This window comes from Poromitra crassiceps (genome assembly GCF_964638095.1).
Source record: "Poromitra crassiceps genome assembly, chromosome: 13".
Lineage (NCBI taxonomy): Eukaryota > Metazoa > Chordata > Actinopteri > Beryciformes > Melamphaidae > Poromitra > Poromitra crassiceps.
In genome coordinates, this window is record NC_139644.1 from 45,045,066 (window position 1) to 45,072,480 (window position 27,415).

General features: G+C 42.1%; 1 protein-coding gene across 1 annotated transcript; it reads right to left on the minus strand.

Annotated features, from left to right (window-relative positions):
- Positions 1-2,257: 2,257 nt before the first annotated feature.
- Positions 2,258-27,415, minus strand: LOC310788584 (H-2 class II histocompatibility antigen, A-F beta chain-like; the record flags this gene model as incomplete). The annotated part of the gene is made up of 7 exons (XM_083650115.1): positions 2,258-2,280; positions 12,577-12,690; positions 12,811-12,878; positions 13,309-13,506; positions 15,214-15,379; positions 15,643-15,679; positions 27,161-27,415. 7 exons carry the CDS (start codon positions 27,413-27,415, stop codon positions 2,258-2,260), a joined length of 861 nt encoding a protein of 286 aa, XP_083506241.1.

A 27,415-nucleotide genomic window follows, 5' to 3' on the forward strand; every position in this document is an offset into this window, starting at 1 on the left:
CAGTGACAAAACACCGTCAATGTGCTTAATTGTAAATAACGTTATGCAATGCCTGCCGAGTCCGACTGCACCGACCACCGTTGTTGGCTCTCGTCAGTGACTCGGCCAGAAAAGACGGATATTCGCTTCCTGTGTGAATTGTGAAACGATCGCAGTTACTTTGGTTATGTTCACTTCAAAAAAAATTATATTATGCGGAAGCAGAGCGGGGCGCGGGTCTCATGTCTGCGGGGCGGGGTGGGTTGCGGTACTGATTGATCATATGAGCGGGTTCGCGGAGCGGGGTCGGTACTGCACGTCGCGGGGCCGGGCGGAACCGGGTCTTGAAAATCAGACCCGCGCAGGACTCTGACCCCAGCGCCCACAGCATCCCAGGCGAGAATCGAACTCGGGACCTTCTAGCTGTGAGGCGGCAGCGCTACCGACTGCGCCACCGTAGCTGTTCCTGACTGTTCATTGGCTAATGAGTTGCGCATTTTAGTCCTCCGCTGACGCCCCCCTCTCTCTAAATTGCTCTGATCTGACCCTTGTCGAGAGGTTTGGCTTCAGAGGTGAAGCCAACTTTGAGAAGCAAGCAACTGTTGAATGCCAACCATGGTTCTTTATTCTGTTTACTTATTATTTTCTCTTTAGATTATTTTAAAATGTTTTATGCAGCTTTCAAATTCATACAGCCTGCAGTACCAGCCAGTGTTTATATTCACCTGATCCCAACAGTTGCATGTTTAACTATTCCATTTGGGTTTTATGAGTATTTATAATTATATATTTTACTTTTGGTTTTATTGGTTGTGATGTGTGATTGTGTGTGATTCAACTTCTATGATGTTCTATCATTGCACATTTTTGTAGATTGCAGTTTTTTGTTCGGACTATTTTTAATTTTCTATTTTTCATTGTAGAGCAAGTTAAAATATGTCTGCTCGCGTGGTGTCTAGACTGTATGATATTATCCAGAGCGTCGCCTCCCCATCACTCACACACCTGACAGAGAAATGGAAAGAAGAGTTGGGAATTGAGTTGTCGGAAACAGATTGGCAAGAGGCGGTCTCACTGGTGCACTCATCATCAATATGTATTAGGCACGGGTTGGTACAGTTTAAAGTTCTACATAGGCTTCACTTATCGGCGAGCAAGCTGGCCAAGTTATATCCTGGTTTGGACCCAAACTGTATTAGGTGCAGTCGAGACCCAGCTACCCTCAGTCACATGTTCTGGCTGTGCCCCAAACTGTACCCCACTCTGGACAGGTGTATTTAACACATTTTCGTTAATGTGCGACAGAGTCATTGATCCCGATCCATTGACCGCTCTGTTTGGTGTAGTCCCACAGAAGACATCAATTCCAACTCACCAAGCTGAAGCTATAGCATTCTCTACATTACTGGCTAGATGTCTAATACTCTTCAGCTGGAAGAAGGTTAGGGCACCATCCCACAAGCACTGGGTAGAAGAGGTAATGTCCCATCTCAAACTAGAACAGCTTAACACACTGCCCGAGGCTCCACCCAGAAGTACCTTAAGATCTGGCAACCGTTTCTGTCCTACTTCGAGACGGAGTTCCCACAGGTTACAGAAGCGTAGCTGCTCCCCCCCCCCATCCTATCCTACATTTTGTTTTGTTTTGTTTATTCGTCAAGTGTATCTTGTGTATGTATTTGTGTTCTTGTCCTGACCGGTTTAATTTAATTTATTGTATTGGTTTTGATTTATTGAGTAGTGTTGGTATTGCTGTGGGTTTGTTTTTGTTTTGTCTTGTTCTGTCTGTGTTAATTTGGAGAACGGAGTGCTGTGAAAAACCAATAAAAACATTTGAATAATAATAAAATATGTCTGCTCTATTGTTGAAACTTTGGCTAAAGCCCATGACATTTAAAATCATGTTTAAAAATAAACGAGTTTAAAAAGCTATTGTGTGTTAAAAGCTTGTGTGTTACGTTTTCATTAGCATTAATTATTAAACTAAGGAACATATGTGACCATAATTTATTTCAATGTCCGCTATCAAGAGCAATTCAGTTGGTCAATGAAATCGCTGGGCTGGGCTCAGTGTTTGTGGTGTGGCAGATTCAAGCTGTCAAGAGGCAAGAGCTGTCAAAAGGGGAACAAAATACTTGTTTCTGACCAATCCCGGCACTTGACTGCTGCGTAGGCGGGCACAGGGCGTGGTTTTGCCGGAACCGCGGTGGGTTCCTTAATAATGCTTCCTTCCAGAAGACAGACAGACAACAGACAGACAATGTTTAGGATTCTTACCTCAGTTAGCAGGAACCAGAATACCTAATTTAACACAAGAGAAGAAGACATTGCTGTTATTTACTCATATAAATACAAAAGAAGAAGAAACTGTTGTTATTCATGTATTATTATCAGTGTTGGCCAAGTTACTTTCAAAATGTAATATACTACATATTACTAGTTACCTAGTAATAAGTTACTTTCCAATATCACTGTCTGTGTAGAGTAACTCATTACTTATTGCACTACTTTTGCATTACTTTCACTGTAATAACAGCAGTAGCAGAATGACATAAACCGTCTTAAAGTTAGTGTAAACAATCCAAAATTCGAAATGTTATCCTTTTCAAAACACAGTTTGATTAGGAAATTATTTCAATATGTGCTTTGATTAAAAAAAAATGGCTCAATTTGTAACTTGAGTTACTTGACAAAGTAACTCCTATAAGTAATAATTGATATTACTGCCCACATGGAAATAATCTATATGAACATATATGCAACTATATGCAACCTATATGCAACCTATATGCAGCATATATGAGCATATAGGCCATATATATGCTGCATATAGGTTGCATATAGGCCAGATTTAGGTGCATATATGCGCATATAGGAGCATATAGGCCATATATATGCCGCATATAGGTTGCATATAGGCCAGATTTAGGTGCATATATGCGCATATAGGAGCATATAGGCCATATATATGCCGCATATAGGTTGCATATAGGCCAGATTTAGGTGCATATATGCGCATATAGGAGCATATAGGCCATATATATGCCGCATATAGGTTGCATATAGGCCAGATTTAGGTGCATATATGCGCATATAGGCCACATTTATGCCGCATATAGGTTGCATATAGGCCAGATTCAGGTGCATATAAGTGCATATACCGGGCATATAGGTCTCCAATAGCTTCTTTATATCAACATATAGGTACTATATGTGCACATACAGGGCATATATGTCTCCTATATAGCTTCTTTATATACACATAAAGGCCCTATATGTTCATAATACAGGTCATATAGGTCTCACTTCTTTATATCCACATATAGGCCATATATGTACACAATACAAGGTATATGCCTCCTATATAGGTCATTTACAAATCTGTTTGTATACACTGTGTCATAATCCATATATACCCAGCGAGCACAAAACGTTTTTTCAACGTTGATTTTTAGTTTAAATCTGGGTGATATTGGGTTTGAACGTCTAAGACCTAATTTCACCCTCTTTTCAACCGGCTAAAATGCGGTTACAACGTAAACGTGTAAAAAAACACAATTTGGTTCATCATATTGTTAAAACATTTGTTGTAGTTTGGAATAGAGACAATATTGATAGTGTGTGAATTGGCATTTTATTGTCTTTTATTGTGTAACTGAGAGTTGAAATCTGATCTACACGAAAACTACATTTCAACGCATTTTATGTCACATGAAATATCATAAATATGGGACTATAGGCTATGTGGTGCCAGCAAAAAGCTTCCAGGACACAACTATGGTTAATAGTTTAGCGCAATACTATAAAATAATGAATTCAGTTCCTGCAGCAACGAGCATGCGCAAGTACTTACTAGCTGTGACTGACTAGACCAAAGCAAGTCTGCACCGGTCTGCACCAAGTGCGGAACGAGGTGCTCTGGGCACACTATGTTATTGTAACAGACTATACGAGGCTCTGTGTAGGCCTACCTCCTGAGTCTCTGGTGTTAAATGAAGTTAACCTCTGAAGCCGTACAGCCTACAGACTATAGATGCACACACACACACAACATAATTTTAGTCTGTTACGATCGTACGCATCACATAAAATAACTTCCCGATCGCTGACAATTGTGGTCTACGTTGTGTGCGAGAGAGTATATAATGTGCCCGGCTCTCTGGTTAGTATAAGAAAATGTATAGCTCAGCACTAGAGCGCACGGCTTGAACCTTGGAGAACGGGGTTCGAATTCTGTGTGCGCTGCTATTTTTATTTTTTTTAATCCTACATATAGGTACATATATGTACATATAGGTTTCCCATATATGGTGCATACATAAAATTGGCCGATTTCCTATATTATATGTACATATAGGTACATATATGTACCTATACATATAGGTACCTATATGTACATATAATATAGGAAAACGGCCAATTTTATGTATGCACCATATATGGGAAAACTATATGTGGCCCTATATTAAAACATATAGGGTACATATAGATTCTTTCCATGTGGGTGAGTTACTGCTAAAAGTAATATATTACATGTAATATGTTACTTTTGTAATAAGTTACCCCCAACACTGATTATTATGGATCTCACAGCTGTTCCAGGCAAAAACCTAAAAATAATTTTGGGTAATTTCAATAATTTCACCATTTAGCATGACGTGACCGGAAAACGCTCGCTGGCTACTCTGCTAACCTTTCTATGCTAGCAAAACCTCCCCTGAAAAAGTTGTAAATTAACCGCATTGTTGCCTAAAATGGAGCTGCTCAGTGGCCAGCAGATCAAGTCAAGTTTATTTGTATAGCCCTAATTCACAAGCATGTCTCAGAGGACTTCACAGAAAATATGTCTAGCTAATTATAGCTGACAGAACAGTCGCAATTACAGTAGTAATAATAATACATTGAACAATGATAAAGAAATATAGAAAATATAGAAATATAGAATATAATGGGTGCCATGCTTTAGGGTAGAATGGGTGCCATGCTTTAGAATAGTGGGGGAGGAGAACAGGAAAGGGAGGAGGTGGGGAGGGAGCAGGGCGGGAGAGCAGGGGGAATGTGAGAGAGGAGAGAGCAGGAAAGTAATTAGGTGGGGAGGGAATGGGGAATGTGGGGGAGGAGAGAGCAGGGAAGGGAAGGAGGTGGGGAAGGAGCAGGGGAAGGGGGAAAGAGGGAGGAGGATGAGGGAGGAGGGAGGGAGAGCGGGGGGGTGTGGGGGAGGAGAGAGCAGGGAAAGGGAGGAGGTGGGGAGGGAAGGGGAAATGTGGACGAGGAGAGAGCAGGGAAGGAGAGGTGGGGAAAGATAAAGATAATGGGTGCCATGCTTTAGAATAGTGGGGAAGGAGAGTTCAGGAAGGGGGGGAGGTGGGGAAGGAGCAGGGGAAGGGGGAAAGAGAAGGGAGAAGGGAGGGAGAGCGTGGGGATGTGGGGGAGGAGAGAGCAGGGAAAGGGAGGAGGTGGGGAGGGAATGGGAAATGTGGGGGAGGATAGAGCAGGGAAGGAGAGGTGGGAAAGGAGCAGGGGAGGGGGAAAGAGAAAGAGAATGGGGAGGAGGTGGGGAGGGAGAGCAGGGGGAGTATGAGAGAGAGTAAGAGGAGAGAACAGGAAAGGAGGGGATGCCATGCTTTAGAGTAGAATGAGTGCCATGCTTTAGAGTGTGAGAGAGGAGAAAGCAGGAAAAAGGGGGGGAGCAAATCAGAAAATCTGACTACCGTAAAATACCAATTATTAGCCCGGGCGTTAATTGACAAAATATGTAGCCAGACCCCGTGTCAATATGGGACCTGCGGCAGTTTGGGACCTGCTTTAATTATTTTTGTACAAAAATATTGCTCAGCAAAGATTGTAAATAGTATGAAATTGTTTATTTAAACCATTTATTTTAATGAGTTGGCTACAGCACCCCACACGATTGAATTGTCTATGGGGAGAGCCGCGCCCCCCTCTCAGCGCAGCAGAGCACATTGCATGCCAGTTCTGGCCTGTACATGAAATCAAATAAAATTTGAGCTGAACTGTGACCTACCGGTATTTACCACTAAACTTTCTCCGCTGAAGGTGAGAGAACATGATCATCATGTGAGCAGATTATTTGTTGCATGCGGGAAATATACCATAGGCACATTTCTCAAAATAATTATTACACCAGAGATGTCGGTTTTAGTGTATAAAAATCTTCAGGAAATGCCTACACAATTTTCAGAATCATCAGATGTTGACGGAAAACGAATTTTGATCAGCAAGTTTCGTGCATGTGTTTTTTTTCCTCGTTGTTCCCGTTTCCTCGTTGTTCGTCTTCTTCATCCGATTTTTCTTCATCGTTGTGTTTGGGAGATGCATTCAACAGGATGTCGCAAAGGTAAAAAGAAAACATTGAAAAAACTAACCGGGCGTCAAATTGGGACCCGCGGCAATTTGGAAGTCGGCTTCTAATTGGTATTTTACGGTACTCTAGCCATTAATCGGAGCTATCTAGAACTAGAACTAGGAATCTAGCTAATCTACAGTCTAGTCTGCCCTGTCCTATTCTGCTCTAGTCCGATTTTAGCCTGGACACTACAGGTCTACAGCCTATAGTTAGGCTATAGCTAATCGATCGCTAAGCTATTCTAACCTACCGGCATCCCTCGACCAGTGTTGAGAGCACCGATGCCCCCCACCCCGGCCCCCGAGAGAAGGCCAGGCCGGGACACAGCGGAGCCCCCTCCACCCCCAGTGCGCGCAAGGAAACCTTTCCACCACATGGATTGCCTCAGTGACTTGTTGGCTGAGGAGGAACCTTGTGAGGGCCGATACTGTAGGGGCCCAACTACGGACTCCATCTGGGGACCCCCCTCCGGGATAGGCCAAGAAGATGCCGGGCTAAACCATTTACAGAGTTTCAGATTATAGAGATAAAATTTACAAAGGAACAGAAAATGGAAATGTAAGTAGGAGTCCAACAAAAGGAATACAATAATTGTGTCTTGAAATGATCCTAAGATCAGGGAAGAAAGTTGAAAATGTAAAAATGTAGAGACCAAAATTTAGTCTGTAAGTCTGAGACTGTGAGTCTGTAAGTGTTTGTAAGTTCAAAGGGATACTAGCTAATTAGCTAGGTGAAAAGGGTGATCTGAGGGATCATGTGTCCACATTGGTGGCATCGACCAAGAAGAGAGGATAGGGGTCGGTGGTGATGATGAGGTCGGGGAAGTGGCGGGAAGGCATCAGGCAGGCGAAGGAGTAGTGGGTAGGTGGGCCAGAGTGACGACAGGTGGCCAGGATCATGAGGATAGGGGTCGGTGGTGATGATGAGGAAGGGGGGGAGGAGTAGTGGGTAGATGGGCCAGAGTGACGACAGGTGGCCAGGACGATGATGATCGGATCGAGGGCTGCGGTGGCGGGGGTGTATGTCAGGCCAATGAAGGACACCTGAGGCGGAGAGAGAGAAGAGGGGAGAGCCAGTACGGAGGAATCTGCGCAGAGGTGGAACTAAGTTTGGCAGCTAATAATTTCCTGTCTATACTGCTGGGACAACTGATACTATACTACAAGGTCAAGTCTAGATTTATACTGATACTGCTGGCTTGTGACAGCCCGCTCAGCAGTTCAGGACTAGGTTTATTCAGCGGATATTATAGATATTCTGTCCATGCTACTAGGACCTAGTCCCTCATTGCGCGGCTCGCGAGACGCTGGCGGCTCTCGAAGCTTTAGTTGGCGGCTCTAAGAAATTGCAAAAAAAAAAAAAAAAAAAAATCTCCCCTGCTCTCCCCAAAATTTCAATAAACCTTTATGGCATATTATTACAATACAACAATACTGGTGTTGACAGTAATAGAAGGTGCCAAATCATTCAAAACAATAAGCATTTTGCTTTTAGGAGTATTGTGCCAGCTGTGTTGTTCCAAAACTATATCATACTATTATGGGATGCGATGTGAACAGTTGTATTATGGGATGTGCGTTTCCCAGGCAACGCCACCAGTGCTGTTGCCTGGGAAACGCACATCCCATAATACAACTGTTCGCATCGCATCCCATAATAGTATGATGATACTTGGGATGCCATTGCGAACATAGATGTGAACAGGTTAGCTAAAACTCAGCGTCGCAGCGACGGCCCCCACCGACGGCCCCCACCGTTGTGGTCGGGGTACGTTTCGAAATCCCTCCAGGCCTGAAAGATTTTCTAGGGGAAACTGGTGTGTGTGTGTGTGTGTGTGTGTGTGTGTGTGTGTGTGTGTGTGTGTGTGTGTGTGTGTGTGTGTGTAGGTGTGTGTGTGTGTGTGTGTGTGTGTGTGTGTGTGTGTGTGTGTGTGTGTGTGTGTGTGTGTGTGTGTGGAAAACAATAAAACAAAAAAATGGTAGGCAGATGTGCTTGGTTGGGGTGGCTTTTGGTGTTATGCGGTAAAAGTGGCTCTCCTATTGACTTTGTCCTGCCAGTGCGGCTCTCATCGAAGAAATAGTGAGGATCACTGTACTAGGATGACTAATACTATACTGCTAATTCAGGTCTAGGTAGTCTAGGTCTAAGTTTAGACTGATACTGCTGGCTTGTGATAGGCCCCTCAGCAGTTCAGGACTAAGTTTATTCACCAGCTATTAGATTTTCTATCTAAGCTCCTGGGTCGACTCATGCCATATTATTAAATTAGGTCAAGTCCTAAGTTTATACTGATATTGCTGGCTTGAGACAGCACGCTCAGCAATTCAGGATTGTATATACTCAACAGCTAATAAATATTTCCAGAGAATGACATCATCAAACACAACCATCAAGCACAACCATATGATTGGGAAAATAAATGGGTTTTGAGTCTAGTTTTGAAGATTTCAATGGAGCCAGCTCTCTGCACCTGCTGATTTTTATTTTATTTTAGGGACGGAGTGGAGATAGTTGTATGAGGTACTTATGGATAGTCAGTGCCTTACCTATACAGTATATAGTTGTATGAGGTACTTATGGATAGTCGGTGCCTTACCTACAGTAGATGGTTGGTACTTATGAATAGTCAGTGCCTTATACCTAGATAGTTGTATGAGGTACTTATGGATAGCCAGTGTACAGTATTACCTATTAGATGGTTGTATGAGGTACCTATGGATAGGCAGTGTATTACCTACAGTAGATGGTTGTATGAGGTACCTATGGATAGTCAGTGCCTTACAAGTAGATGGTTGTATGAGGTACTTATTCTTATTCTGGATTTTAGCGCAGCATTTGATATTATAGATCATGATCTCCTACTAACGAAACTATCGGCATATAAATTCAAAGAATCTTCAATTAAACTGTTAAAAAACTATTTAGTTAACAGACGACAATGCGTTATGTTTAATGGCACAATGTCTGAAATGAGGGACTTCCGTGGGAGTACCCCAAGGAAGCTGCCTCGGTCCTTTATTATATGCAATTTTTGTTAATGACTTGCCATTTGTACTTAAAAATGCATGAATGGAAATCTTTGCAGATGACACCACCATGTATGTCGCTGCGGATAAATCAGAGTCTGTTAATAGACTGCTGCAAGATGAATTGATGCTTGTTTCCAACTGGGTAAGTGAAAATAAATTAAAATGAAATGTTACAAAAACTAAAAGTATAATGATAGTCTCCAGATATGCATCTAGATCAAATCCAAAACTAAATCGTTCTCAACTGTGTAGATATCGAACAGGTCAGAGAGGCCAAGCTGTTGGGTGTGGTAATTCAAGAAACAATTTCTTGGTCGAAACACATCAATAACATGGTGTCTAAAATGAGCTGTTGTACCTCAATGATCAGAAGGTGTAGAAATCTGTTGACTAATAGTACAGCGAGGCTTGTACTACAATCTTTGGTCTTATCACGCTTGGACTACTGTCCAGCCATATGGTCAAATGCCTCTAAGCTTGACCTGAACAGACTCCAGCTCGCTCAGAACAGGGCGGCACGCCTCGCTCTACGCTGCTCTGCAGGAGCGGTGTTGGTGGGATGCATGCCGCTCTGTCCTGGATGACAGTGGAACGAAGGATAGCATGTAGCCTTGTAACTGTATTATTTAACATCTGGAATACTGGGAAACCAGAGGGCTTGTACGCACAACTGGACCCAACTAAGTCTAGACATGGATATACCACAAGGCAAGCATTAGATTCACGGTTTACTCTACCTCTACCAAAAACAAATGCACTGAAAAAGACGGTAATGTATAGAGCAGTTGCTTACTGGAATAAAATACAGAGAAATATAACTATGGTAAGGAACAAAATGTATGTTTAAAAAAAAGTTAAAAATTGCAGTTATGAATAATAAGATAGATTTTGGTCTTTGATTTACTGATTTGTTAATTGTGCAACATGTAAGGAATTTGTATTATGGTATGTATTATGTATTATATATTGTAATCAAGTATTTCAATTATAATATGATGGTTTATTGTGAGTATGGTAAAAATAAGGTCAGGATAAGTGTTTTTGCTGGTGCAATTACTCAGGAAGACCGATACATTTATTTTGTTTATGAGAAGAGTTGATACTGTTAATTTGATTGACATGAATATTGAGTGAGCCTTGACTCACTTGTTTGTTTTTATTTATTTTTGTTGTGTTGTTTTTACTCCAATGCTTTTGGACTTTTATGTTTGTACTACAGTAGATGGTTGTATGAGGTACTTATGGATAGTCAGTGTGTTACCTACAGTAGATAGTTGTATGAGGTACTTATGGATAGTCAGTGCCTTACCTATAGAGGGTATGCACACCCACTGGAACACGCCCCCTCAATCGGGAATGAGTGTCAAAATGAGTGTCAAGTTCCTCCCTGAGCAGCAGGTGTCAGTTATCTAGGCTGATTACTGCATTCAAGCTCAGTCTTGCTCTGACTCAGTGGGCACAGTGACTTCTGCCTCTGTGACATCACATCCATACCCTCTATACAGTAGATAGTTGTATGAGGTACATAAGGGTTAATGCCCGACGAGGTGTACATTGGAAATATAAATGACTGGTCTTGTTTTGTTGGCAAGTGACCATGATATAAGCGGGTTAATTTAAGGGACGACGCTGAAGCGAGAACCGGGCCGAGGCACAGCCGAGGACCGGTTGCTTCAGCGAAGTCCCTTAAAAAGTGATAATGGACACCTCGAAGGGCATTGACCCGCTTATACCATGGTCACTTGCCAACAAAACAAGACCAGTCATTTATATTTCCATGTGTAATAAATAAAGCAATCTAAATGGCTGTTTAAATGGCTTATTCATAAGTCAAAGTCTTCCGCGAAATAAAATAGTGCCTCCTACCTTCCTGGTAACAGGGAACCAGGCAGCACCTTCCTTTTTAAAGCCGACACAGGAATGCGGGTGTTTTGCATTCTACATTAAATTAAGACATTACTGTTTGCTGTTTGGGCGCTTGCTTTATTTTGTATGTTACGTACGTATTGGCCAAGTATATTAACATTTACAGGCGAAGATATTTCAGGAAGTGAAAGCAGTCAGGGGGAGCAGAGCGATTAAGTCGGAGAGTTGCGTCAGCGGAGGTCGAAAATGATTAACCATGTAGCCAAATGACTAGCCAGGAAGGGGGCTTGCGCTACGTTTGGATGCATAAATAAAGCTGATAATATACAATTAGAATTTTTTAAACGTCTGACCCTTTCAAAGTACATCACAAAGGGTCCATTTTGCTGTAACTTGATAGCCCTGCTTAATCCAGAACCTTACTTCTTGTAACTTTGTGAGGTAAAAAAACGGGTCCTTGGAGTGAATGGATATGTCGGAACTCTCCATTATAGATCGCTCTGCTCGCAATGAAGATTCTGTCAGGAGGGAAATCTCCGAAACGAAAATCAAAATTGTAAATAATAGTTATTTTTGATAAACTGAGCACACAGGGGTGATTTAAATACTTAATAATAAATACTTAATATTGATATGAATGGTGAGCAGACCATTTGGCTGAACGACTTTACCAACTGTACATTATCACTTTTTAATGGACACCCTGCAGCCAATCAGAATCGAGTATTCACCCAGACCATGGTATAATTATGGATAGTCGGTGCCTTACCTACAGTAGATGGTTGTATGAGGTACTTATGGATACTCAGTGCCTTATACCTACAGTAGATAGTTATATGAGGTACTTATGGATAGTCAATGTGTTACCTACAGTAGGTAGTTGTATGAGGTACTTATGGATAGTCAGTGTATTACCTGCAGTAGATAGTTATATGAGGTACTTATGGATAGTCAATATGTTACCTACAGTAGGTAGTTGTATGAGGTACTTATGGATAGTCAGTGTATTACCTGCAGTAGATAGTTATATGAGGTACTTATGGATAGTCAGTGTATTACCTACAGTAGGTAGTTGTATGAGGTACTTATGGATAGTCAGTGTATTACCTACAGTAGATGGTTGTATGAGGTACTTATGTATAGTCAATGTGTTACCTACAGCACCTACACCTACCTTGTGCATTCTACTACTGCGTGTTTTACTTCCGACAAGGTCAAAGAAATGGTAGGAAAAGGAGTTAGGAGGAGTGACTATTCGGATGGAGCCCTGGTCTGAAATGTTCAGAACTGGTCTGAACTGGTTTAGACTGTTCTAAACTGGTCTAGTAGACTCACCTTGGGCCTTCCTCCTGTAGTAGATGAATCCAGCCAGAAAAAAGATCAGACCCAGAACCAGCCCCGAGGCTCCGATGGCTATCTTGTTTCTCTCAGACTCAGGCATTGATGGATCTGTTGAGAGAGACATGTCAACAGACGGGCAGACAGACAGACAGACAGACAGACAGACAGACAGGCAGGCAGGCAGGCAGGCAGACAGACAGGGAGACAGACAGGAAGACAGGTAGTTACCCCAGTCCTCGATCAGAGGAGCGGACAGGCTGGCATGCTCCACCATGCAGGAGATATTTTCTCCATATCTGTTCAACACAGACAGTTTTGTTTAGTGTCACATTTCAGGACTGGACTAAACTGTGTGGATCCGGAGTCACCTAGGTGTGTGCAGGTGGATCTGATTGTCAACTTGATTTTAGATAGATGTTGTTTTATCATGATGTACAATGTTTCAATTCATTTTAATTAATTGTAAAATAAAGGGAACTGAAATGAATCTGGACTCACCTGCGGGTGTACTCCAGGTGGATCAGAACTCACCTGGGGGTGTACTCCAGGTGAAACTGGACTCACCTGGTTGGTGTGTACTCCAGGTGAAACTGGACTCACCTGGTTGGTGTAATCCAGGTGGATCTGGACTCACCTGAGTGTGTACTCCAGGTGGGTCTTGACGGGTGTGCACTCCAGGTGGATTTGGACTTAACTGGGCATGTACTCCAGGTGATTTGGACTCACCTGGGCGTGTACTCCAGGTAGGAGTGGAACTGGTAGAACCAATCCCCATCCGACATCTCCTCAGAGGAAGTGACATCAGAGGTGACTTCCTGTCCATCTCTCAGCCAGGTCACATTGATCAGTCTGGGGTAGAAGTCATAGGCGCTGCACATCAACATGGCCGTGTGTTTCACACCAGAGGGTGCCACTGAGGTCAGCCTGATGGAAGGTTTCACTGGAGGACACAGTGTTATTATAATTAGGTTCCAGAAACTCTTTTTTTTTAAATCTGATCCGCTACTGAGTGTACGAAACCCATGTGTATTGGCACTATAACAAGCAACGCTGAAAACTTCTGATCTGTATGTCCTAGAATCAAAATAACTTCCTCTTTATCCCTTTGGTTGTTCCACATCTGATGTTGATACTGTTGACCAGCTTATTCTGAAACATACGTTGATTTGGTATATCTGTGGGCTGGTTTGTAAACTACCTCTCTGAAAGGTCTCAATGTGTGCAATTTCACAGGCTCACCTCTATATTTTTGATTGATTGATTTCTTTATTTACGTGTCACACACCAATGGTGCCCAGCCCGTATGGGCTTATGAGACACGACAAAAACAGATACAAAACTGTGGTTTACAGAACTTCAGCTTCCATATTTCAGAATGCAAGATAGCAAACAAAAGGACACACGGTGTCATATAGAAAAATAGAACATATTCGTTACAAACCTATACAAACTGCATATTTTTTCTTCTTTCCCAGGCATTACTAATATACATTATCCTTATATAACAAGTTTTAAGGCTGGGACCAACCAAACCTGTGACCTACTGAATCATGAGTGACCATACAACATTTCACTTGGAGCAAAAACAAAAAAATAACAATAACTATTGACCGGGCACTGGGCAGTCACCTCGGGGTCTGCAAGGAGAGGAAAAGGAAAGACGAGAATGGCAACTTTTGCAAGTATAAAGCGGGCCAAGTGAACAGAAAGGAGAAAATAATGCCACAACGACAACCGCAATGCTCTAGTCTGTTGACTGACAGACAGTGGAGCACAGATGCAGAAAAGAAAGTGATGGTGGCAGGAGAGGCGCGCTTTACAGGAAGCTGGGGAAAACGGTAGAGCTCTTTTTTCAAATAAAAATAGACTCTGGGTTCCCAGATTGAAACTGGAGTAACTGGTATTACATTTTCCGAGTAGCTTGCCCATCACTGGTTACACTGTACAGTCTATGGTTACAGTAATTATAGTACTACTAGTTGCAATATCAGTGTCTTGCCACCAGATGTCATCACTTACTTCAGTCTGGTTCAGAGTTTATAGACAACAAATTTGAATGAGAAAAATATCATCATAATAATACATAATACATAACATAATAATGAAAGACCTTTCATGTAAATGTTATTTTCCTGCAATTGTATTTAAAGTTTTTTTTAGGTGAAGTAATATGTGTGAGAAACTATTAACATACTTGACTAACAATGTTCTCAATATTTTTTTTTACATGGAATGATTTGACTGATCAACAGATGTATCAATCAATATACAGTAGATATTTCATAGAAGGAAACAGGTTGACAGCATACCTATAAGTAATCACTCTATTCTAAATGTATCTACGTATACATAAACTCGATTTAGTAGAAACATTAAAATCTGCCAGAATATATTTCCAATTGGATTAATTTATCTTGAAATTAAAAGTCAAAGACTCAGAGCTCTGTGGTAATGATTCAATTAGTGATGTGTCTTTTATTAATGCATTTAGGTTTAATGCATTGTGTATTTATAGAGAAGAGCAGCTCACCTGTCATATAATAAGCATATATAACATCAATGTTGGTTTTGCACAAGGTGAACTTTTCCATCGCCAAATGCAACAGATTTTCAGTATTGTTGTTAAAGTACTCTGCCATCTCCATCCCTTGCTTGTTGTACCCAACAAATTTCCCCACACTGCTGCTGAACCTGGCGAGCTCAACCTTGTTGTAATATGTTGATGCTGTATACTCGATGTCCTTCAACTCAGAGGAGTTGAACACACAGCGGTCCACCCACAATTCCTCAAATGCATCTGGAGATCAAATACAAAATGAATGTTCTAAGTGTCACAGATATACAGTAAATATAATAGCATTTGAAATTTTCATTCAAACTAAAGAATATAATCCCCCGTATGATCTTGATCAGGTTTTGATGTATTAATCCTACCTGCTCCATACAGACTGATGAAGAAGAGCAGAAAATATGAAGCCATGTTCCTCTGTTGGGTTGCGAGACACTAAACTGAAAAGGAACAATGTAGGAGCTACACACTGCTCACATGACCTGCATCACCTGTTGCCAGGCAGACAGTCCAGCCTAAAGGCTGCTGCTGGCAGAGAAAGAGAGCATCATGAGTCACTTTCAGACACAAACTCTGGATTATCTCAGGGTAGTTGAGGCAAAGCATTCCCCGGACAGACATTATTATCTCAGGGTAGTTGAGGCAAAGCATTCCCTGGACAGACATGACCTGGAGTGTACCCTTTCAGACAACCCGACACACGTGTGTGTGGTGGGGGGTGACGGGGGAGAGGGGGAGGTGGATATGTTGTGGTGTGCTGACGCTGTAGTGTGCTGCAGGAACGAGGGCATTCACGACTAGTGAATTGTTTTTGTTGGGTTGTTTGTCCAATAGTCTTGTTTGTTCTTGGATTATTGTGTATCTTATGCAGTTTTCTTGTTTTGTTTTGTTGTGTTTTGATGTTCTTTGTGGGGGATATGGGATACGGATATGATAGTCCATGTATATCATGTAAATACCTCATGTTCTTTCTTAAAGATTTTTTTTTTTTTTTTTTTCTTTTTTAATAAAACGACTAGTCGACTACTAAGCACAGTGTCGACTAGTGGTTTTACTAGTCGACTAGTCGACTAGTCTGTGAATGCCCTAGCAGGAACCACAGTGTTCATGCAAGGCAGGCTACATTATTTCAGAAAGCAATTCTCCACTCCTTGAAAAATCACAGCATTATAACATGGGGTGGCGCTGTGCCAAATAGTGAATGCCTGCCCTGTTTGCACATCACACAAAAGTAATCTGTCAAATTGTGATCGAGGTAATATTAAACGCTGGGAAAGGCTATTTACAGCCAGGTTGACAATCTCTTGAATATATAATAGAACACTCTCATCCTCATCATTTTTATCTAATCATTTTCACAATACAAAACAGACAGGTACCGGGAGGGAAAAAAAACATTCAAATGTGCACTTTGCACTTGAGGAAATCTATGCATCTGGCCGGGAGATTTGTTGTTTAATTAATTTATATGCACAAATTATTTATATGCATGAACGTTAATCACCCAATAGCCTAATTCTAAAAACTACTAAATGTGGTTAACTCTTTTAGCCTCAGCAAGTGGGACACCGATTAGAGTGAAGACCAGAGGAACTTTCCAGGGGGTTTATTAAAAGTTTGAATCCCTTGATGTTGATGTTGCAGGACAAACAGGATGTTATGCTCATGACAGATGATCAGTGTTGGGCAAGTTACTTTAAATTAGTAACTTAGTTACAGTTACTAGTTACTGCTCTGAAAAGTAACTTAGTTACTTTAAGTTACTCGTTACTTTCCAGGTAACTAGTTACTAGGAAAGTAACTTTTGAGTTACTTTTTTTAAACTCTCAATTCTCTTAATAATGCACACATTATTTTGGGGTTGCTGTAGCACAGTGTAGACAACTGTCAAATTTGATCATTGTACCCATTATCACTACGACGAAAAGTAGTGGAACAAGAAAACACAACATTTAGGCATTGAGGCATATTTATTGTTGCCTTCAAAAAGTAGCCAGTACACTTTTGGCAGTGTATAATTAACACCTGTATCAGTAGTAGTCTATAATATCCTGACTGAACAACATAAACACTGACTGTGGTTACCCTTTGTAACAGCAGAGTGACAGTGAGCAGCAGAGCCCAGCGCTGCAGATATTATAGGGACAGAGCAGAGCCCCAAAGCAGCTGCTCGTCGCGGCTGCCTTTAATAGCAGTTAATTATGGGGCAGCATAAGGGACAAAATTAAGACTACTGAGAAGCCGTCGGAGGCTATATCTTTGCCAAAGCCAGCTATGGATCTGGCCAATGATATGCCGGCACCGGCAACTGAGAGACCATCGGTGAGAAATGAGAAGCCGACTATTAATTTGTCTTACCAAGCAATCCACTGGATCGGCTATTGGATCGGCTGGTAATTAGCTTGTCTAGGCTAGCTACTAGCTTGGAGAGGCTGGCAACCCACTGAATCAGCTATTGGATCGGCTGGTCATTAGCTTGTCTAGACTAGCTACTAGCTTGGAGGGGCTGGCAACCCACTGGATCAGCTATTGGATTGGCTGGTCATTAGATTGTCTAAGCTGGCTACTAGCTTGGAGTACAGTGTAGGTTAGTTGAGCAGGACTAGGATCTTCCTGCCACCTGGAGATTGTGGCTAAGCCCCTACAGTAACCCTTTATTTTACAGGTACACTAGTTACATATGAACTATTTGTAATTACACATGAACACCAAATGTAATTACACAGTTATTACCAATTGTTCTAAATTACGTTCATATGTAGTTACATTGTAACAGACCTGTAAAATGGAGTGAGTCTGTTCAACTGTAGTTCATATGTAGTTACATTGTAACAGACCTGTAAAATGGAGTGAGACCGTTCAACTGTAGTTCATAGTTACATGGTACCGGACCTGTAAAGTGGAGTGAGACCGTTCAACTGTAGTTCATATGTAGTTACATGGTACCGGACCTGTAAAGTGGAGTGAGACTGTTCAACTGTAGTTCATATGTAGTTACATGGTACCGGACCTGTAAAGTGGAGTGAGTCTGTTCAACTGTATTTCATATGTAGTTACATGGTACCGGACCTGTAAAGTGGAGTGAGTCTTTTCAACTGTAGGTCATATGTAGTTACATGGTACTGGACCTGTAAAGAAGCTCCCGGCTGGGACAGAGATTGCTAAAACCCAGTGGTGGATTCGAACCACTGAACTTCTGATTGCAAAGCAAGCGGCTTTAACCACTCAGCCACGAGGGCTTTCCAAATTTCATGGTGGAGTTTAAGAGGATAACTGTATGTCAGTCAGATGTAGTTGCTGTCACTTCATAGCTTTGTTATTATACACAGAGACTTGGGGGAAAATATTGATACTTTATTTAGTTGTAGGTATGATTTTGTCCAGAATTCCAATACAAAAATTCTAATAAAAGTATTGTAGGTATAGAGGTAACAGTGAAACTATAATCAAAATAGCCATTCTTCTACATTCTAATTGTTAGCTTATTGTAAATGAGTCATTTCCCCATCAATTTCCCAATTTCTCAATTTGTTGGGGACCCAGTCGAAGCCCCTCAAAGACCCCTTTGGTCAGCAGACCCCCAAATCATCTCTCCTCAAAGTCTATACCCCCCCCCCCCAAGTCTATAAATCCCCTAATCCGCATAAGGGGGGAACTCCCCCTATTTGCTAAATAAATTGTATGCACTGTGCTCTAGAAACATTTAGTTATATTTAAAGATTTTAAATAAAAAAATACATTCTAATAATTTTCTGAATTGTGGTGTAAATTGTCCCATGAGCCATTTACAGCTCATGGGGGGGGCTGGCACAGTCACACTGCAGAAATGCATTCACATTAATCAATATTGCCTGTCTTTCAAGCTACAACTAACAAAGTATCAACATTTTTCCCCAAGTCTATGCTTATAATAACAAAGCTAGGAAGTGACAACTACATCTGACTGACATACAGTTATCCTCCCAAACTCCACTAAGAAAGTTGGAAAGCCCTCGTGGCTGAGTGGTTAAAACCGCCTGCTTTGCAATCTGAAGTTCAGTGGTTTAAATCCCCCACTAGCTTTTAGCAATCTCTGTCCCAGGCCAGAGCTTCTTTACAGGTCCAGTGCCATGTAACTACATATGAACTACAGTTAAATAGACTCACTCCACTTTACAGGTCCGTTACCATGTAACTACATATGAACTACAGTTGAATAGACTCACTCCACTTTACAGGTCCGGTACCATGTAACTACATATGAACTACAGTTGAATAGACTCACTCCACTTTACAGGTCCGTTACCATGTAACTACATATGAACTACAGTTGAATAGACTCACTCCACTTTACAGGTCCATTACAATGTAACTACATATGAACTACAGTTGAATATACTCACTCCACTTTACAGGTCTGTTATCATGTAACTACATATGAACTACAGTTGAACAGACTCACTCCATTTTACAGGTCCGTTACAATGTAACTACATATGAACTACAGTTGAACAGACTCACTCAATTTTACAGGTCTGTTACAATGTAACTACATATGAACATCATTTATAATTGTGTAATTACATTTGGTGTTCATGTGTAATTACAAATAGTTCATATGTAACTAGGGTACCTGTAAAATAAAGGGTTACCCACTAATTTACTAGAGTTATCAATTTTCAAGTCAAGATATAAAATATGAGCTGGCATTATGTAAACCTCTAATCCTCTCAACTTGTGGGTTTCTTCCCTCAGAGACCTGTATCCAGCTCTGGTGAAGGTGTTGCAGTTTGTCCCTCAGGTGCTGTTGCCCCTCCAGATCCAGAGGCTCTCACACTGGGGTGCCACCAGGAGCTGCAGGTTAACAGGGCCAGGTATGAATGGATGAGGATTGAATGGATGGCTCTTTTAGCATTGTGCTTGTTTGATTCTTACAGTATATTCTCTATGAGTATTTACATTGTCCTCTCTACTTGTCACTTCAGTTCCCAGGGTGCAGAGCCCACCCCCCTCCAGTGACATTGGGTAACGTTAGATGTCAGCTGTGATGCACAAAACTATTACTAATGTTAAATGTCCTTGTGTGAGGTCAGACAGAAAAAGTAATAATAATGAATGTTGATTCATAATAAATAATGTATTATAATTATTTTTTTGAAAAACACACACAAGGTATCCAAATACTGATTTGAAAGGCAATTACCATGGCAATGATTGAAGCTTTGGGGTTAGCCCTAATAGATATTATACAGCCTTGTTCCATTTAGCTTTTGTCTTGTACTAAACATTATGCCCCCCCCCCCCCCCCCCCCCCCCCACCACCCCCCTTCTTATTTGTCTGATCTGTGGGCGATTTTCACAAATAGGTTCCTTTCTCAGTTTGGGATATGTGATTTATTCCTTCCTCATGCCTTTTTCTTGGTTCACAGCCAGTGGTCACCAGGCATTCCTCCTTGTACCATCACCCAAGCTATGTTTTTCTACCCTCAAAACACATTTCTCCCTCCTCTCTTGCCTTTTCTCAGGTTCCCAGTGAGCCGGAAGTGGCCAAGCACACACATCACTCTACTACCAAGTGGCACTTGTCCTGCTGCCATGGATACTACCAGGCAGCAAATACCTGGACCACAATCTCCTCTGCATCCAACATCTCATTGTCATACCAAACATGAAATTGAAAATTAAAGATTGCTCATCAAGGCCAAGACCTCAAGTCATGTATCAATTATTTGAGGACAAGTGGTCAAGTATAAAAGTCACCATGTGCAACTTAGATGCAATTCAACTCCCCATCTCTGGTTATGAATGCTGACTACTTAATAAAACTACCTTGGTATGGTCTCATTCATTACCCTCAGCCTACATTGCCCACCCTAGATTTGCTCTAAGGAATTACCATTGTCTCATATAGGCCACTGATGGTACACTTTAAAGGAGAATTTCGGTTTTTTTTTAACCTGGACCCATCTCCTGCCATTAATTATGATTTGTCCACTCACCCGGCGATCCCCGCGGCGTATCTGGGCATCCTAGCGTTGTTTTGAGATCAATAACGTCCAAGTCAGTCGTAAAGTGGAGTTGATTTGGGGCCAAGTGTGAGCCTGTATTTCCTGCATCTAAATAACTATTTTTCTTCCCTTTTTCGCCAAATCTCACCATAATCTGATCCGTCAACATCCAGCAGAGTGTTATTTCCCCCCAGGCTGTTTCCTGAAGTCGCACAGGGATCAAATTACCTCAAACGTGATCTCTGTCACCAAGTCTCGTGAAGTCCCGCGATACTTTCCTGTCGACTGGCCAAATACAGGTACACGCTTTGCGGTGGTGGTTTTAGCATAACCTATGTGGGGTTTGGCATAACCTTCGTTATTTCGAATCCCACATAGGTTACGCCAAACCCCACATAGGTTACGCTAAAACCACCACCGCAAAGCATGTACCTGTATTTGGCCAGTCGACAGGAAAGTATCGCGGGACTTCACGAGACTTGGTGACAGAGATCACGTTTGAGGTAATTTGATCCCTGTGCGACTTCAGGAAACAGCCTGGGGGGAAATAACACTCTGCTGGATGTTGACGGATCAGATTATGGCGATATTTGGCGAAAAAGGGAAGAAAAATAGCTATTTAGATGCAGGAAATACAGGCTCACACTTGGCCCCAAATCAACTCCACTTTACGACTGACTTGGACGTTATTTATCTCAAAACAACGCTAGGACGCCCAGATACGCCACGGGGATCGCCGGGTGAGTGGACAAATCATAATTAATGGCAGGAGATGGGTCCAGGTTCAAAAAAAACGAAATTCTCCTTTAAGGTGGAAGTTCAAAATGACATGACAAGTTGGAAACATGAAATGTCACCTGAATGACTGCAGCAAAGCGCTCAGTTACACCAAGGTATTACTACGCTGTTTGGTTCCATACCTAATTATGCCGGCGAAGAGCTACATTAGGCAGTTTAACTTCAAGGGCCATCAAATCAAGATGGTACTGAAGTGTATTGTATGATTTTAAACCACATCTTGTGTTTTACAGTCTGACCTAGCTTTCATTGTATCACCAGCATGTTGACTAGTCGAGTCTCATTTCCAAAGGTTGTTTTTTAGGTTCTGTGCTCAATTAAGTAAAGGTATTGAATTGTGAGATTTTTATAAAGGTAACAAAATTACACTGAAGGAAAAACACCTGTACTTGGCTATACTAATCAGTCATCAATCTGAAGGTCATGCAATCTTTTCAGTTGCATTAAAGAAGGAAATACAGAGCCAACTTAAATAGTTAATTATGTATTTATTGACCATGTAATACATGTATGGGTGGGATATGACCAGTTGTAAATCAGCCCAGTGAAATGAGGAAATTCTAATAAGAAAACTAAATTCTCAGCTCAGCAGCTGTGCTGCTATTTGTTGGTGACATCTACTGACAGTTACACAGTAAGTAATCGATTACATACGAAGAAATTTACTTTGTCTAAGTATGGGGTGAAGCAAGGAGGAATTTTATCACCTGTACTTCTTAATCTGTATTTGCATGATCTGTCTCGACAGTTAAACCAGTGTAGAACTGGATGTAGGGTGGGAGAGAGGCTAATTAATCACCTGGTATAGGACGATCTGGTCATGTCCCTCTCTAGTGTTGGTTTGCAGCAATTGCTTAGAATCTGTTCCTGCTACGGTGTGCAGTATGATATGTTTAATTTGAAAAAGTGTTACTTTAATTGTGAAAACCAAGGAGGATAAGAAGTCAAAGGTTCCTTCTTTTGTGCTAGCAGGCCAAGTGCTTGGTGTTGTGAACAAATTCAGATATCTTGGCCACATAATCAGAGATGATTTATGTGATGATGATGACATTCAGCGTCAGTGCTGTAAACTCTATGCACAAGCCAACATGCTTGTGTCAGTGCTGTAAACTCTATGCACAAGCCAACATGCTGTAAACTCTATGCACAAGCCAACATGCTTGCACGAAAATTGAATAAGTGTACTGATGATGTCAAGATTGCTTTGTTTAGGTCATATTGTACTTCATTGTATACAGCACAACTGTGGTGTGGGTACAGTAGTGTTGCAAAAATGAAAAAACTCCAGGTGGCATATAATGATGCATTTAGGATTTTACTCAGGCATCCAAGATGGACAAGTGCTAGCCATATGTTTGTAAGCAGTAATGTGCCCACTTTCCATGCTGTTCTGAGAAAGTTTATTTATAGTTTTATGTGTCGACTTAGCCAGTCAAAGAATGGAGTTATTATGGCCCTAGCGGTGCCTGCACAAAGTGACACAAAATATATGTCACACTTCTGGAAGCACTGGAATAGCTGCCTGTATGTGTTTTAAACCTATTTGTTGTGTTGTTTTTATTGTACTGTCTGTGTTTTTGTACGTATTTTATATGGACCTGAGTCTGGAATAAAGTTTATACAATATGCAGCATAGTGGTCACATCTATAGAAGACGAAATCTAGGAAAGATGGAATGAAAAGAAAAATCCAACTGTCCACCTCAGCTTGTTTGCTAATAAACATGAGAGAATTCAGAAGCTAATATAATGTTAGCTAGCCTAGGAAAGCCAATGAATGACCAGCCCATCCAATAACTAATCCAGTGGGTTGCTAGCCTCTCCAAGCTAGTAGCCAGCTTAGACAAGCTAATGACCAGCCGATCCAATAGCTGATCCAGTGGGTTGCCAGCCCCTCCAAGCTAGTAGCTAGCCTAGACAAGCTAATGACCAGCCAATCCAATAGCTGATTCAGTGGGTTGCCAGCCTCTCCAAGCTAGTAGCTAGCCTAGACAAGCTAATGACCAGCCGATCCAATAGCCGATCCAGTGGATTGCTTGGTAAGACAAATGAATAGTCGGCTTCTCATTTCTCACCGACGGTCTCTCAGTTGCCGGTGCCGGCATATCATTGGCCAGATCCATAGCTGGCTTTGGCAAGGATATAGCCTCCGACGGCTTCTCAGTAGTCTTAATTTTGTCCCTTATGCTGCCCCATAGTTAATCTCCAAAAGGCAACAGACTTGCAGGCATTTTGTTTCCCCATTTCATGACCAAACAACGTGAAACACACTGTGAACACCCTCCAATGCCACAACGCGAGGGGAATCTGTGAGTGAGAGACCCGTGCTTGCCTGGTGCAGGGCACTGATGACAGAGAGCCTGGGAGAGAAGCGAGGAGCGAGGAGGAGAGGGCTCCATGCTGTTTACTCGCCGAGCTGCCCGAGCGGTGTGAAGTGAACACCGCTACCGTACACAATACAGCTCACGCACAATTACCCGTTTCACTATCAGAATTTGGTCCAGTAACATTAGAAAGTATAGAAGTGCCGCACGATTAGCCTACTTCCTCATCAGACCGCCGTCAGACTCGCATTTTCCTCTCTACCCTCGCTGCTGTAGGTCCCGCACAGAATCGTGAAGTAACGAGTAACGAGTCTGTTTAAACCGCAATAATTGTAAGTACGTTACGTTACTGATGAAGTAATTCGTTACAGTACTCGTTACCGCAAAAAGTAACTTAGTTACTGTAACGCGTTACTTAATAACGCGTTAGTCCCAACACTGCAGATGATACAGGCAGATGTACAAGGCAGATGAATACAGTCAGATGATGTGTTCAATAATGCATCTGAAGAGAGGACAAACAACAAGGGAGTGAAACACCAAAGCAGCGTTCTCTGCCACAGTCTCATCTACCAATCCTGGTGTAGAATCCCTACTAAAACCATGACTAACCTGTCCAGTGACTATCTTCAAGATTCAAGATTCAAGATTTTTATTGTCACTCCGTAGTACAAGTATCACGTGTGAAATTCTTGTGCTGTAGACTCCGTTACAACATAATGTACAGTATGTCTTATCAGCTGGCAGCCTGCATCTAAATCATTCATAATAAGCACCATGTGTTTATGAATGATTTAGAGTTTTCCCCCAAAAGTAGGCAATACATGACATATCCATCAAATAGATGTTGGCATGTCGAAAGAGAAAACTCTTGTTTTGGGATTTGTGTTTGACAGCAAACAGCTGCTTAAAGCCAAGTCAGCAGGGAGGCTAAAAACACAGACCATAGAGACACTGCAGGGTGCGTCATCATTCAGAAACCACGCCCCACACGGGGGAAAGCACAAAGGACTAGACGGCACCAACTATCATGCCAACTTCTAGCAAAACAAACCGTGGCTAACCGGGCAAACAAAGGAACTCTCGTTAGATACAGATAGCTTTGCAGATATCTAGGAGGCACTGGCTACTGTCAAATAATGAGACGTTGTGTGCGTTTACTTCATTCATTTGAACTGCGAAGGAGACGAGCTGATCACAACGTTTGTCTGCTGACTTTGTGCTTCCTGAAACTCCCCCCCAATCCTGGCATTCTCATATGTCGCGTGCTGCACACAAAGATCTTATACACGGAAGATGAACACTCCAACTTACTTCATTGACAGCTAGATCCACATTTTTCTTCTCAATGGCTTCCTTGTTTTGCTCGGGAGTACAAAAAAACTTAAATTGGTGATTTTTTACATTTGTTGTGTGCGCAGCCCACCACACAACAGCTTTTAGCTATGTTTAATTCAACGAAAATTATGCTGGTCTATGGGAGTGAACGGAGCTATTTCCCCCGTGATGGGTGTGGCCTATTTCATGCAGTGTCTCTATGTCACGTGTTGCACACAAAGATCATATATACGGAAGATGAACACTCCAACTTACTTCCTTGACAGCTAGATCCACATTTTTCTTCTCGCCAATTCTCAATGGCTTCCTTGTTTTGCTCGGGAGTACAAAAACAAAACAAAAAAACAATTGTTGTCTGTGCAGCCCACCACACAACAGCTTTTAGCTATGTTTAATTCAAGGAAAATGACGCTGTTGTATCGGAGTGAATGGAGAGCTTTCCCCCGTGATGGGCGTGGCCTATTTCATGCAGTGTCTCTATGCTGTAGGTCTGTTTCCTGAATTCAGCTTTCTGCTGGTAGATAGGAAAGGGAGATAAGACATAGACAGTCCGCTATGAGGTTAACCCCTGAGAGCTGCAGAGGTGTGTGTGTGTGTGTGTGTTTGTATGTATGTGCGTGTGTGTGTGTGTGTGTGTGTGTGTGTGTGTGTGTGTATGTGTGTGTGTGTCTCTGTGTGTGTGTGTATGTGTGTGTGTGTTTGTTTGTTTGTATGTGCGTGTGTGTGTGTGTCCGTGTGTGTGTCTGTGTGTGTATGTGTGTGTGTGTGTGTGTGTGTGTGTGTTTGTTTGTATGTGCGTGTGTGTGTCTGTCTGTGTGTGTATGTGCGTGCGTGCGTGTGTGTGATATTACAAAGCGAGGTGGTAAAGGTATGGGAGCCGCCTGCAGAAAAATCTTAGCTGCCTGCATCTAAAAGATGCTTTCATCCTCCTACCTGCCCACCAAAGAGAGGGCTCTCTCTCTCTCTCTCTCTCTCTCTCTCTCTCTCTCTCTCTCTCTCTCTCTCCCTTTCTCTCTCTCTCCCTCTCTCTCTCTCTCTCACACACACACACACACACACACACACACACACACACAGGGTTGGAGGACATGCCAGCAATAAAGATAGTTTTCACTACAAGCTTGCTATGTGGTCTAGATTGATTTTCATAGTCAAAACGTCAACCTCCAGCTTCTGTCTCATCTCTCCTGAGGACTGGAGAGATTGCATGGGAGACCGGGGGCGGGGGGCGGTCGGGGGGGTTATCATATATAACTATTTCCGACTCAGAGTTTGACTGACTTTGCATTAAAGAAATACACAGGGAGGGAGAGAGAGAGAGGAGGCGGGGTCAGGACGAAAGTAAGAGCAACATTTTTCTCATAAACTTTCATTCACAATAGAGTACTGCATGGATGACGTATTTTTGTAGTCCCGGAAGTCACTGTTTCTGCCTATGGGATTTTTGAATGGGTTTTTGGCGCGATGCTTAAAATTGGGTCTTATTCAAACGCGAATAAGTGGACCTCACGTGTGAAGATTATCCTGCTGAACACAGGTTCGCGTTTGAATAAGCTTGTGTACTTCCCGCGGCCCTGCCAACATCTGAACAGTCTCCACACCTCCAACATCTGAACAGTCTCCACACCTCAAACATCTGAACAGTCTCCACACCTCCAACATCTGAACAGTCTCCACACCTCCAACATCTGAACAGTCTCCACACCTCAAACATCTGAACAGTCTCCACACCTCAAACATCTGAACAGTCTCCACACCTCCAACATCTGAACAGTCTCCACACCTCCAACATCTGAACAGTCTCCACACCTCAAACAT